Source organism: Bacillus rossius, chromosome 1 (assembly GCF_032445375.1).
Source record: "Bacillus rossius redtenbacheri isolate Brsri chromosome 1, Brsri_v3, whole genome shotgun sequence".
NCBI classification, from domain to species: Eukaryota; Metazoa; Arthropoda; class Insecta; order Phasmatodea; family Bacillidae; genus Bacillus; species Bacillus rossius.
Window position 1 is genome coordinate 219,260,117 of NC_086330.1, and position 14,322 is coordinate 219,274,438.

Here is a 14,322-nt window from a genome sequence, read left to right on the forward strand (position 1 = left end):
AGAAAATAGTATCTAGGTCCATTGCGGAAAAAAAAATTTTTTGTTTGACTTTTCAATCAAAAACGTAGACTACACGGACTTAATGTTTTTTTTTTTTTAAACTTCGAAACGAAATTTGGAGAAACAATGTAGAAAATAGTACACTAGCAAACTGATTAGGATAATATTTCCTGGAGTAGTTCAGCTTCAGTTGCCTGAGCCAGTGCCTAGTAATTCGGGTCAGCCATACAACGCCTACCAGACAGCGGAAAACTGTTCCAGCCTATCAGGACGCGCCATTGGTATGCCCCCTCGCGCGATAAGAGCCGAAAAAGTTGAGGTCAAGCCGATATTTTGTAATGCGGAAAGTGCAGAGATCGCCGATTTTTCAGAGTTTAATATGCTGTTATTTTCTCGAACTATTAACAAATTATTTTGTTTTATATTCTCTACAAATCAACGGTACATTTGTTACAAAACACGAGTCAGAAACGTCAAGTGTATTAAAAAAGGTATAAATAAGAAGTTTCGTTCTGCAGTTGTCAGGCAGATGACAATACTAAACTATTAGGTATGTAGGGTAGACTTGTATCTAAAGTTCTGTTTTTTTTTTGTTTCACTTGCAGTAATATGTGAAATAAACGATAAATTTACTTTGTAATATTTTATGTACCAGAACTGTTGTACGGTTTTTATTTAAACGTAGTGGTGTATCACACAGTAACATCCACGAAGCGTAAAGAAGGTTATAAAATGGACGCCGAAAGAGTTAAGCATAAAATCGGTGTTCCTTTAAACGAAAAAAAAAATGTTCTATCCGCTCTGTATGGTTACGTGTAAAACGGGCGTGATAGTCCAGTGTCGTGTCTTCTCTTGTGCTTTAGCACATCACAAAGCCGCTGCTTCAGGTGACTCATTCCACCCCTATCAGCCATCTTTCATTCTTCTTTCTATTTCTCCACTCCACCCCCCCCCCCCATCATCCCCCTGGTGACATTCCGTTTTTCTACTAGTTCTCGGGATGTCCGCATGAATACGCTACGTACGCTCGTGGCGGCCGAACGAGACGCTATCCTACGAGGAAAGAATGAACCACTTCAACTGACCGCGCGCGAGAAAATATTATCTCCCACGCACTCTTAAATACACCACCGTCCGATATGCGGCCTCTGCAGCCAACGTTTACATAAATAAAGCAATAGTTGGCATCAACAACTGCCATCAAAACTATGCTATCTGTTCCTTTATAATTATAAAATTTACTGACTTGTGTTCTCTGGTCGTTGAATGACAATGTGCTTTCCATCTGCAGCACCCACACAATGAACATAATTCCATCGCTTATCGTATTCTTCACTTACTGCTTTCCACTCTTCGGGAGTCGAAGGAAACTGCAACAAAGGAATAACTGAAATAGGTCGGATATTATTATGTCCCCTAGTAGAGTGAGGGACAGGGATTTATGGCCCTGTAAATCAAGGTCTCTACCACCGATGAGGGTACAAACATCCATGCCTGTGCCAGGATTCGAACCTATGACCGCTTGAACACCGCAGACCGGCGCCTAACCGACAACGCTTTAGCCTAACAGTGAAATGGGGCCACTTTTGTGTTACACGGAAAAGCACTACATTTGCGGTTCTGTTACGATACCTAATATGTAGAGAAAATACTAGATAAAGGCTGTTAACGGTTAGTGAAACTTGAGGTACTGAAAGTCCAAGTGGTGTAAGTCAACGTTTGCTACAAATTGAGTTATACACAGTAAAGGACAGTTAAAAGTATTTTCTTTTAAATGGCACAGTGATTTAAGTCATAGTTCTTTCTATGATCACAAGACAGCAGCACAAAATATATGTAATAAATACAAATAATGTTCTGTTAATAGCCAAACTGGTGTAAGAAGACTTACACCACTATGCATCTTTCCAATATCTTTATTACATATTCTTATGGCTGTATCGTTAACTTGATGAAGCCATTAATAGCCATTTGTTTACATTGTATTGTGAATGTCTTTCAGTCTGTTTGTGTCCTTTAACAATGGAGTTTATTGAAGCAGTAGAAGATGATGAGCAAGATATTGAAAGGATTTTAGAAAATAGTAGTTTAGAATATCAACCATCGTCAACAGAATCTAGCTCCCTAGAAGAGAGATAAGTAAAAAGGAGATCTAGGAAAGGATTGAAGAGTATTAGTAACAGAGATGCTATGAAAACTCTGGGAGGAGTTATACATCAAGAGATGACAGCATAGTGCAAGGTAAAATATTTGCTAACTCAGACTGTGAGTAGAATAAAGTATCATAGCAAAATTGATTAAAAAAGTAGAAAACAAGTATTTCAGAACTTTTGGAAAATGGGTGACTTTCGATCGCAAAATGCTTATGTAGGTGGGTTGGTTAAAGTCTGCAAACCAATTTCACGGCGACCAAGAAATTCTACAAAGCCTCCCCGCCAAAGTGTTCATTTATTTTATCTGCCTTTTAACGGAGAGTCCACATGAGTATGAAGAAAATATTTCTTACGAACATTTCAGATATCTGATGGCAGGATAAGAAGGGCTGTAAGTAAAATCAAAGAAGGATAAGAAGCCGGCAGTGATGGAAGAGGAAATCATCCACCAGGCAATAAAACACCTGAGGATCGTTTAGAGAAGGTGCATGTTCACATTCAGTCCTTTCCTAGCTACCAATCACATTACAGCCGTTCTCACAACCCAAACAGGCGTTACCTAGCACCTGATATGAACATCAGACTGATGCACGACCTCTATGAGAAGCATTATGCCGAGGAGCCTGGTTTTATTCCAGTTGAACAACCAGTGTACACAAGAATCTTTAACACAGAATTTAATTTAGCATTTGACCCACCTAGGACTGATACTTGCACAAGGTGTGACCAGTACCAAATTTTGAAGTCTTCAACAATAAGTGCAGATGAACTCAGAAAAATGGAAGTAGAACATGAACTTCACCTATGTAAAGCCGAAAAGGCTAGGTCGTGTCTCCAAGAAGACAGAATACTATCTCAAACTTCAGAAGACACCTATGCATTCACTTTCAATCTTGAAAAAGCTTTGCCATATCCTAACTTTCGTGTTCTTTGGCGTATTACAAACGTAACTTATTCTGTTATAACTTGGGCTGCTATAACCTAGCTTCAGATTGTGCTGTTATGTATGAATGGGATGAGACAGTGGCATCTAGAGGCTCCCGGGAAGTGTCATCGTGTATTGTAAAACATGTCAGGGATTGTGCTGGTACAAAAAAAAACATGTAATCATGTATAGTGATGCTTGTACTAGCCAAAATAGAAACATCAAAACTACTCTGTCATGTATGAAATTGGTTCAAGATTCATCACTTGAAATAGAAGTCATTGATCACAAATTTATGGTTTCAGGACATTCATTTCTCCCCAACGATTCCGATTTTGTTTCGATATAATAGTTTTATAAAGGAAAGTTAATCTACACTCCTGAAGATTTGATGGACATTATCACAAAATCAAGGAGGAAAAGACCATTCATGGTAGTCAAGATGTCTACAGAGATTTTCTTCTCAACATCATCTCTAGAAAAAGTGGTAACTAAGAGAAAGAAAAATGACTTGAACGAACAAGTTTCGTGGTTAAAAAAACAGTGGCTTCAGTACAGGCGATCAAACCTCCTAACAATTTATTACAAGGAGACCTTGAACAAGGACATCGACTTTTGTAGCATAAACTTGCACAAGGAAAGAGAGTAGGACGACCTGTGCATCAGGGTTTTGCCAACATTATGCAAGAAAAGTTTTACGATGGAGTCAGAACCATCAGTCACAGCAAGAAAAAATATATACTAGATCTTCTGCGGTTCGTACCACCTATTCACCACGAGTTCTTCCGAAGCTTAAAGGAGAATCCTGAAGAACACAATGAAGTTGAACTTGGGCATCTTGAAGAGGATGATCCTGAGTGATATATTTGGTGAATGATCACTTACTTCCTTACCAACCATAATACTATTGAAATAATTTATTTTTAATGCCACTTTATTGAACACGTGAATTGAGATTATACAGACTCTTTACAATATTTAAAAAAAAATCAATTATTTGTAATAATAAGATTAATACCAAGTGATGTTTTTTAATATTAATAGTAGTATGTAAATGTTCCTCCTGGCACAGGCGTCAGGCGGTGGAGCCGGAGCCGAGCCACATCTCTGATTGTGACGTCACGGCGACCATCTTGGATGAGCGTAACGGGACACAGCGTAATGGGACAAGTAGATCACGATGGCCATCTTTGATCCGCCATAAATAAATCGAACGCCCCACTCATTATGATGAAATTTTCGTCTCTGTCGCCATATTGATTTTTTCTGTTCCGCTGGAGGCCGCCATCTTGGATACCGTCGACATTGTTTCTGTTGTTGTTCCTAGATAGCGCCAGCGACGCTCTTGATTTTTTTCTGTTCCACTGGAGGCCGCCATCTTGGATACCGTTGAATATGTTTCTGCTGTTTGTTCCTAGATAGCGCCAGCGTCGCTCTGTCTCATCACATAAGGTCGATGTTCCATTACCTGCCATAGGTATTATGGTCCTTATCGACATATTAAATTTATTTTTTATGCATAATACATTGGAAGCGCTCTGATTCGAACCAGCTCAGCTCTGATCTCTAGGTTGGAAAACATACGCCTTTAACCACTCGGCTATCGAGACATTTACCAGACTGAGAATTAAATAAGGTATATAAAAAAATAACATGTATATTCGGACTTGAAATTTTGTTTTAATTTTAAGTATCAATAGCACTTCCTGTTCGAGACAGAACCGCCATCTTGGATTATGAGGTCACCGGTGCAATTATCGTTACGCCCGCAATCATTAAAATCCACAATTTTTATGTTAGAAAATCGGGAAAAAATTTAATAATCATAAACTTAAATAATCGAATTAAATAATAAAAATCTTAAAAACCACTGTTGCAGTTATCGTTACCGTCGCCATCTTGGATTATATAAATGTTGCATGTTTCGTTTCATCCAGCCATCTCGGTTGAGTACAATCCATCGTTACACTTTAGGTTACGACCACCATATTGGATCCTATTAATGTTGCAATTATCGTTATGGTCGCCATCTTGAAATTTAGATGCCATCTTGGAAATCCGTAATTTTTATGTTAGAAAATCGGGAAAAATTCCAAAATTCATCAAAAAATTAACTTTATAAAATTCTGATTGATTATATCGATTCCCGTCCTTGGTTAGAAACCGGTGAGGGCAAAAAATATAAAAACATCATATCCTTCCTCCGCAGAAGCCACCTACAGACTGACCTACCACCAATATGAAGGTATATATCGTTACCACCAATACCAAGGTATACATCGTCAGCTGGTATGACATCATGTCCGCCATCTTGTCTTCGTCCACTGGAGACTGTCATCTTGTTTTCGTCTGCTAGAGTGTGCTGGCGACATGTTGATATAATTTTCTGTTCACCATACCTTTAACCTCGTCTGTTGGCATTGAACTTTGTCATTGACATTGAACTTTGACCTTGACCTTGGAATTTGACCTTGACGCCCCTCATGGATCCGTCATTTTATGTTCAGTACATGCTACCAGGAGCTACCACATGCTAGTGGTCATTGCTACCATCATGTTTTCGTCTGCTGGAGGACACCATCTTGTGTGTACTCGTGTTACCATCATGATAGTTTTATTATAACCTGCTACAGTGCAGTAATCATTTATTATTACTGAGGTGCCCGCCATCTTGAAATTTGGCCGCCATCTTGAAATCATGTAATTATTTAGCTAGAAATGCGGGAAAAATTCCAAAAGTCTCTGTAAAAATCAATTATTAATTTACAAATTGAATCGATGGATTCCTGTCCACGGTTCGATTCTTGACCAGTGACAGTTGTAACTAATTATTAAATAAATTTTAGATTCTGTTTTCCATTACCTTTCGCGGAGTTTATTAATCATTCACTCTACGAAAATCAACTCAAGTCAATATACCTGACCAACGAATTAATACAGTGCCGATTAGCCTATTATGGAAGTCTAATTTGTCAATAATCGGAATAACCTATAAGCCGTTCATGTACAAAGCCACACATATAGAACAATTGTCTTCAGTCCATGAGACCGAGTCATGCCATTACCAGACTTATAGGCTAGTCATTTCAGGACCGCATGACCTTCGTCGTTAGCTAATTATATTCAATTAATCCATCGTGACATTTTTTATACATTGTAAAGGACCAAGTGACCTTGAAAAATATTTTAGTAACACCAAGAGGTTTTATACTAGTAAATATTCAATCACTACATTTTGTACTACGCGCAATCAACAAAAAGGAAGCACCGACAACGAAAAGGCAGCACCGACAACGAAAAGGAGGCTCCTTCAACGAAAAGGCAGCACCATCAACGAAAAGGGAGCACATTTGTCATTGACTCCAATATTCATTGGATCCAATATTCATTGGCTCCAATATCAATTTCTCCAAATACTCCCAACAGTCTCCAAAAGGCTTCACCAGTCTTTTGGCTCCAACAGTCTTTTGGCTCCTAGTAATTGGCTCCAATAGTCATTGGCTACAATACATTGGCTCCAATATTCATTGGCTCCAATATTCATGGGTTCTAATATCAATTGCTCCAAGTACTCCAACAGGCTCCAAAAGGCTCCATCAGTATTTTGGCTCCAACAGTCTTTTGGCTCCTATAATGATTGGCTCTAATAGTCATTGGTTACAATACATTGGCTCCAATATTCATTGGCTCCAATATTCATGGACTCTAATATCAATTGGCTTCAATTGCACCAAATGCTCCAACAGGCTCCAAAAGGCTCCATCAGTCTTTTGGCTCCAACAGTCTTTTGGCTCCAATAGTCATTGGCTCCAATATTCATTTGCTACAATATTCATTTGCTACAATATTCATTGGCTCCATCAGTCATTGACACCAACAGTCTTTTGGTTCCAAAAGTCTTTTGGCTCCAAATATATTTGGCTAGAATTCTTCGAGTCTAAGAGACTATGAGGCCACATGGCTACGAGTCTAAAATGATCTAGCTGGTTACGAGTTATACATGGCTTGCGAGGCTACAGAGCTACGTAGCTTCTAGTACACAAGTTTACGTGACTGCGAGGATACAGGACTACAAGTCTGCATGAGTACTTGACTACGAAGCTACTCGTCTGCAAGGCTCCAGTTGCCGCATCTGTCTTCGACGGAATTTTCTCTTTTGCTCCAACTGCTCCATCAGCATTATGTTATAAGATTACAAGGCTGCTTGCTTACGTAGCTTCAAGTCTACGAGGCTCCAATACATCATGACTACGAGACTACGAGCCATGAGGTTACGAGTCTATGCGATTGCGAATCTTCAAGGTTACGTGATCGTGACGCTATAGGACTACGAAGCTTTCAGAACGCATGGTTACGAGACTGCGAGGCTACAATTCTACGAGGTCCCAAGACATCATGTCTACGCGACTACGAGCCATGAGGTTACGAGACTACGTGACTACGGATCTTCAAGTTTTCGTGACTGCGAGGCTACAGAGCTATGAAGCCTCTAGAAAACGAGTTTACGTGACTGCGAGGATAGAGGTCTACAAGTCTGCATGAGTACTTTACTACGAAGCTACTTGTCTACAAGGCTCCAATTGCCGCATCTGTCTTCGTCGGAATTTTCTCTTTTGCTCCAATTGCACCACCAGCATTATGTTATAAGATTACATGGCTACTTGCTTACGTAGCTTCGAGTCTACGAGGCTACTTGGATACGTAGCTACAATTCTACGAGTTCCCAAGACTTTATGACTACGCGACTTCGAGCCATGAGGTTACGAGATTACGCGACTACGAATCTTCAAGTTTACGAGACTGCGAGGCTACAGAGCTACGTGACTGCGTGGATACAGGAATACAAGTCTGCATGAGTACTTGACTACGAAGCTACTCATCTACAAGGCTCCAATTGCCGCATCTTTCTTCGTCGGTGTAAGGATCACCTAATTTGTTTCATCTGGTTCATAAGTCGCGTAATTACTTGTTCTTGCGAACTCGATGGCATCTTCACCGACTTTAACAACGAACTTCATGGACGTTGTATCATCGTCTACGGGGACCTTGACGTCAGCCATGACGAAGAAGGTGCAGATCCCGTTGGCAACGACGTCAACATTGGAGGAGACTTCATCAGTCGTGGTACCACCAGCAGAAGAGACTTTAATGTCAGTAGTGCAAGCTGTGCAGGAAAACACTTAAGAACGACGATTCGACCTCGATGGAGACTTCGATGAATGGAGAATCGTCAACAACTAACGATCATCGGTGCTGTTACTGCGACAAGATTTTCTCAAACATCAGCAATGCACGACGTCACGAGAAGAGAGAATGTGCCAAGAACCTATATCGTAAAATGTTTATTTGTATTAAGTGTAGCAAGCAATTTACAAAAAAGCTAATTTCAAGCATCACTTGGAGACATGAAAAGGCCATGCAGTGCGGCAGAAAGTAAAGGTTTCGGTGCAACAGCGAATGATTGATGTGCATAAGAGTATCCCTGGAAATTGTACTACTGTTGCAACACTAGTATCTGAATCAGGTCTGAAAGGCTCGTCTTCATCACCACGGTGTCCTTGCAGCTACTGTGATAGGTCGTTCGCATTTACCCATGATGCATGAAGACATGAGCGGAGCAAATGCAAGAAGAATCCTTCTCGCATGAAGTCTCGCTGTAATGAGTGCCTTAAATGGTTTTCTCGAATTGATAATTTGCACTGGCATGTGAAAAACTGTAAAGGTGAAGTCCATGCGCCTACTGCTGAACTACCTGCAGACATTTCGACTCCTCGCTTTAGATTGGAGACACGGAAGTGTACAACCAAAAAAAACCGGTGTGCAGCAACCGATTACTATGACGTCTGAACATGAAAATAAACCTAAGACTGTTCGGTGCATTACAAGTAAACGATAATGGCTTCTCCTTGGCGCAGTCTGCATTTCGTGGAACATTGAAAGACTACTATTTTTTTCTAAATACTTGTAGTGATTCGAAAGACAATTTTAATTTTCTTAACGATATCAGACAGAACATAATCAGCTTACTGATGATGTAGCAACAAACGGACCTTTGAAGTATAAATTGTGGTTGGAATGTTTATATGGGAAGCCATATCCGTTCGATGACAAAGTGTAGAAGTGTGCATTCAAGACAACGGCTGCAGTAATTTACAGTTCTGACGATGTGAAGCAAACTGTTAAAAACAGTATCCAGAAACTGTCAAGAAGAGGAGGATTATGTCTGTAAAGGTTCGGGTTGGTCTCTGTCTAGTATGATCAGATTGGAGCCAAGAATTAGTCATTTCACGCCTATGCTGGGCTAAATGTTTATAAGATTGCTGGCTTTCGCAAGTGATCCTGTAGTAAAATATAGAATTTGTAATAAATATGTTTTTGAAAGTACTTGTGGTGATTTATTTTCGAATATGTCACTATTATGTGAAATTGATGTTATATTTATTTTTTTTTGCATCATCCAGGAACGTACCAAGGCCCTTAGTCCATCTTATTAATCAGTATATTGATTGCAAATTTATTTAATGACTTTTGAATTTTTTCTTGAATTTATAGGTTCATTATTACGAGTTTCCAATTTGGTGGTATTGATGGTTTATAGGATGATGGTAGTAGAGGATTTAAAGTCTCTTTAAGAATTATGAACATGGTTTATTGAAATTATTTTTTTACATAAAATAAATATTGTATCGATCAATTATCGAACGAAGGCCAGGAACTGATTGAATCAAAAGTAATTTGATTGCTAATTTTTTTGATGAATTTTGTTATTTTTCCCGAATTTCTAGCTAAATAAATACACAAATCCAAGATGGCGTCCGAATGACAAGATGGTGGGTGTCACAGTAATAATAAATGATTACTGCACTGTAGCAGGTTAGAATAAAACTAGCATGATGGTAAGACAAGTACACACACAAGATGGTGGCTTCCAGCAGACGAAAACAAGATGGTTGCAATGACCACTAGCAGGCGGTAGCTCCTGGTAGCATGTACTGAACATAAAATGTCAGAACCATGATGGTCGTCAAGGTCAAAGACAAAGATCAAGGTCAATGTCAAATTTCAAGGTCAATGTCAAATTTCAAGGTCAAGGTCAAATTTCAAGGTCAAGGTCAAAGTTTAATGCTAACAGTCGAGGTTAAAGGTATGGTGAACAGAAAATTATATTAATGACGCTAACACACTAGCAGATGAAAACAAGATGACAGTCTCCAGCGGACGAAGACAAGATGACGGACATGAGGTCATACCAGCTGACGATATATACCTTGGTATTGGTGGTGGTAGGTCAGTCTGTAGGTGACTCCTGTGGAGGAAGGATCTGATGTTTTTTGCTCTTAACGGTTTCGAACTAAGGACGGGAATCGATATAATCAGTCAGTATTCTTATAAGTAAATTTTATGATGAATTTTTTAATTTTTCCCGATTTTCTAACATAAAAATTACGGATTTCCAAGATGGCGTCTCAATTTCAAGATGGCGGACATGACGTCATACTACCTGAGATATGCTATGAAACTAGATATGCTATGAAACAAGTGGCGGGGTCAGTCTGCCAGCAGCCACAGTGAGGGAAGGATTGACCGCCTATTTAATTTTTTTTTTCCCTCTCTGGGTTCGAACCGAGGACTCCGAGCTCCATTTCGTAAATGTATGTTTTTTAAATATTTTTATTATTTTTTTTATTAATTGAATTTTTTTATAAATTTAAATTTTTTTTCTTTAAAATCGAATAATAAAGATTTTCAATATGCCGGACGTAACGGAAATTGCAACGGTGACTTTATAATCCAAGATGACATATTCCATGATGACATCAGAGGCTTATCGGAGGCTGTAGAAATGGATGCTTAAGTCTCTATATGAACATTTTTAGCCTCTGGTATTTTTATGGACTAAAACGGGAAATTTTTCCTCAAAATGGGAATTTTTGAGTCATTTTGGAGGAATTTTTAGGAATTTTTGAGTCCATGATGGCCGCCGTGATGTCACAATCCAAGATGTCGGACCGGCACTAGGCACCACAGCCAGAAGCCTGGCGCCGGTGGAACTGTTACACACTACTAACCACTTAACCGAAATTTCTGGCACATCAGACATTTCTTATAAGTAAGTACTTTTGCGATTGCTGTTGATATTTTGTATCACAAGCATTACCTACGAACATAACCTCTTACCTTTACTTCTAATAACATCGGTTAGTATTGAAGATACGTACAACCAAAAAGTGAACGATGATCACATCATCATCCCTTCCAACACTGTATTAAAGAGGTTTTGCAAACGCGTATATTTTTGTTATGTTTGAATATAATACTTCTTTAAAAAAACTTGTGTAACAGCTTTTTGTACTGATGTGTTCAATTACATGTCTTCTTCTGTACCAACACCCGTTTACTTTTTTCAATTTTTCTTTAAAATGTCATTTCTTCCAAATTTTGAAAGAATAGAATGCCACACAAAACGATTTGGTGCGCAGTGCGGAATTCCGCACGGGTCGACTAGTATTTATTTATGAAAGTTGTAATTTTGTGTATTCGTTAGAATTTGCAAGTTGTTTTAACCAAAAATTGCACGCTGAACACGAAAAACAATCGTACTTAAAGTTTGCGCCCAAACGCCGTGGTGTCACTATGCAATAACTGGCTTACCTTAGGAACCTATAAATGAATTCGCAGTTTTTTTTTTCACTACTGAGATATCATAAGATATCTGCCTCAAAATTATATTACTTACACTTTTTAGGCCGCTAAAACATAGTTTCATATAAATTGATGCTTAACTATCTACCTAATTAGGTTAGATTAAGCACAGCGTCACTTTTAAGATCCAATATGGACGTAGCCCTTTTTGGAAGTTTTTTTAAGTCATTGTTAAATCAGCTTGTCGTTAACAATGAATAATACACTGTGATGTCATTATAAAAATTAATTTAAACAATAGGAAATAAAAAAATTGTTAGACAAATAGAGTTAGTACAAACATACATTTGAAAAGATGTCTCATGGGATGTTAAAATTATGTATAAAATATTTATATTAAGGCAATGCTAAATGTAAACATAGCTCCCATAATTATATGGCGTGACCATACTTAAATCGCATAGCATAACATCAATCATGTCTCAGTTTAAAGATTGTTGGCAGTTCTGGTTTATTACATTTTAAGCAAAATTAGTGTTCTTAGTTACGCTTTATTTTCGGTTATTTCTGTGCGTATATACCGCATATCGCAAATAACGTAAACCGAAGTCCAAATTCAACAACTTTGCTCAGGTGTGCCAGTTAATTTGCCCATGATGTGTTAACTGAGGCATGCAAAGCTTAGCATGAACAGTTCCTTCACACTACTTCAGCTGCCATTCTTGTGCTGTTCAGACTCTACAGTGTCATTGAAATGTTATCGAAATATGTTTATCCTGTAGACTTTATGGAGTAAGTGATTGACGATGGTAATACTTTATACATTTAGGGTCTTGTACAAATTATACATGAGACTAATTCTACTGGAAGAGAGATATTCTCAACTGAATATTGATTTTGAACACCACCATCCAGCCTTACTCGAAAGAAAGAGCATCTTCAACTCGCTTCTACGATGTCATGTAAAAGTGTGTTGTATAGAGTGGTTCCTTTTTAAGCAATACCTGAGCTGTGTAAGCTATGCAAGAGTGTTGCTGAGTGTGATGGTGTGTGGACGAGAGGGCACGTGTGGAGTTTGGCGGGCTTGTGTTGCAGTGCTGAGCCTGCGCAACACGCAGGAGGAGGAGCCACCTGACCCACAGCTCATGCGGCTGGACAACATGCTGATAGCTGAAGGCGTGGCTGGTCCAGAGAAGGGCGGCGGCGCGGGGGCGGCGGCTAGCGCCTCGGCGGCCGCCTCTGGGGGCCCTGGCCAGCCGGACAATGCCATCGAGCACTCCGACTACCGTGCCAAGCTCGCGCAGATCCGCCAGATCTACCACCAGGAGCTGGAGAAATATGAGCAGGTAGCACGGGCCCTTAGATGCAGTCCTCTCAATTTTATGAAACCAGTTTTGTGTAAACATTTCTAGGGTTCACCGATTAGTTATATGTCAGCAGGTGCTGTGTGTAAAGGCTATTAAAGTGCTCGACAAGAACTGGGCCATGTTATTGTAGCCCTTATCCTAAGCGAAGCTATATTTTATAACATACTCATCTAGTCCCAGATGTTTTTAAACAGTGCTGTTGCTGTTCTTGAAAACACACCAACCACTAACAGGTGGCATGTGCGGTTTCAAGAACCACTTCAATTCTCCCAACTCCTTGCATTGCCTTATTTAAATGGACATATAGTGAGGTAAATAAGATTAACCTAGGTTTTTAATTCTCACTTCTTAAATTATATTTGTTATTTTTATAATATAAACCCATTTCTTCTTGTCATTGACATGGTTTGAATTAAGATTAAAAAAACACACATCAAACTACATTTTATGTAAGTTAGGTGAGCCAAAGGTAGCCCACTTAAACTTTAACAGCAGAAAAAAAACATTTTATTGATAATAAAAATATGAAAAATATATTCACATATACATACTATGATGTAAGTACAATGTATTCCAAGTTTAATACCATGAAAAATTAAACTTTATTATTTTAAGCCATAAAAAAGATGAATTTTGGCCACCTTAGGACCATGTGTGCCAAAATGTGGCCCTTTGGACAAAAAAGAATTGATACTGGGGATGGTAATAAGGAATTCCCCTGTTCCTCTGCAGCAACCTTTATGCGATTACATAGACTATAAGCTGCAGTTGTGTGTCGTGATATGTTTTCTTAATACTACAGACGAATACCATGCAATTATACACAAAATAATAAAATCACTTTTCTTATGCTTGGGCTACATGTTTCGGTTGCCAAATTTTCTGCACGATTACAGAGTTGGAAATAAACCCGAAATCGTATAAATGATGTATTAATTTCTCTGTTATTTATTGAATATAAGAAGATAGAGCGACAGTGTGAGAATGAATAATCAATTAGTTACTCTAGCTTAAATTGTACTAGATTGTGGTAAATAAAACAAATCTTACGTTCAATAATAACTAATTAATATAATAATTCCTTAACAGGATACTATTTAGGGTAATAGATCAATAGTGACTATCATTGGTTAAAATAGTGGTTCCAAACTTTAAAAGGATTAGTTGTTATAAACATACGATCTCGATACATATATAAGCTATAGTAAAATACATATATACTTAGACAACAAGT

At 38.6% G+C, this 14,322-nt stretch overlaps 1 protein-coding gene across 6 annotated transcripts in view; it reads left to right on the forward strand.

Annotated features, from left to right (window-relative positions):
- Window positions 1–14,322, forward strand: part of LOC134527297 (homeobox protein extradenticle) — a 700,568-nt gene that overhangs the window by 209,288 nt on the left and 476,958 nt on the right. For all 6 annotated transcript variants that reach the window (XM_063359850.1, XM_063359847.1, XM_063359849.1 and 3 more), the window contains exon 3: window positions 12,817–13,067. In XM_063359850.1, the coding sequence (XP_063215920.1) occupies window positions 12,817–13,067 (251 nt within the window). The remainder of the gene's footprint in view (window positions 1–12,816; window positions 13,068–14,322) is intronic.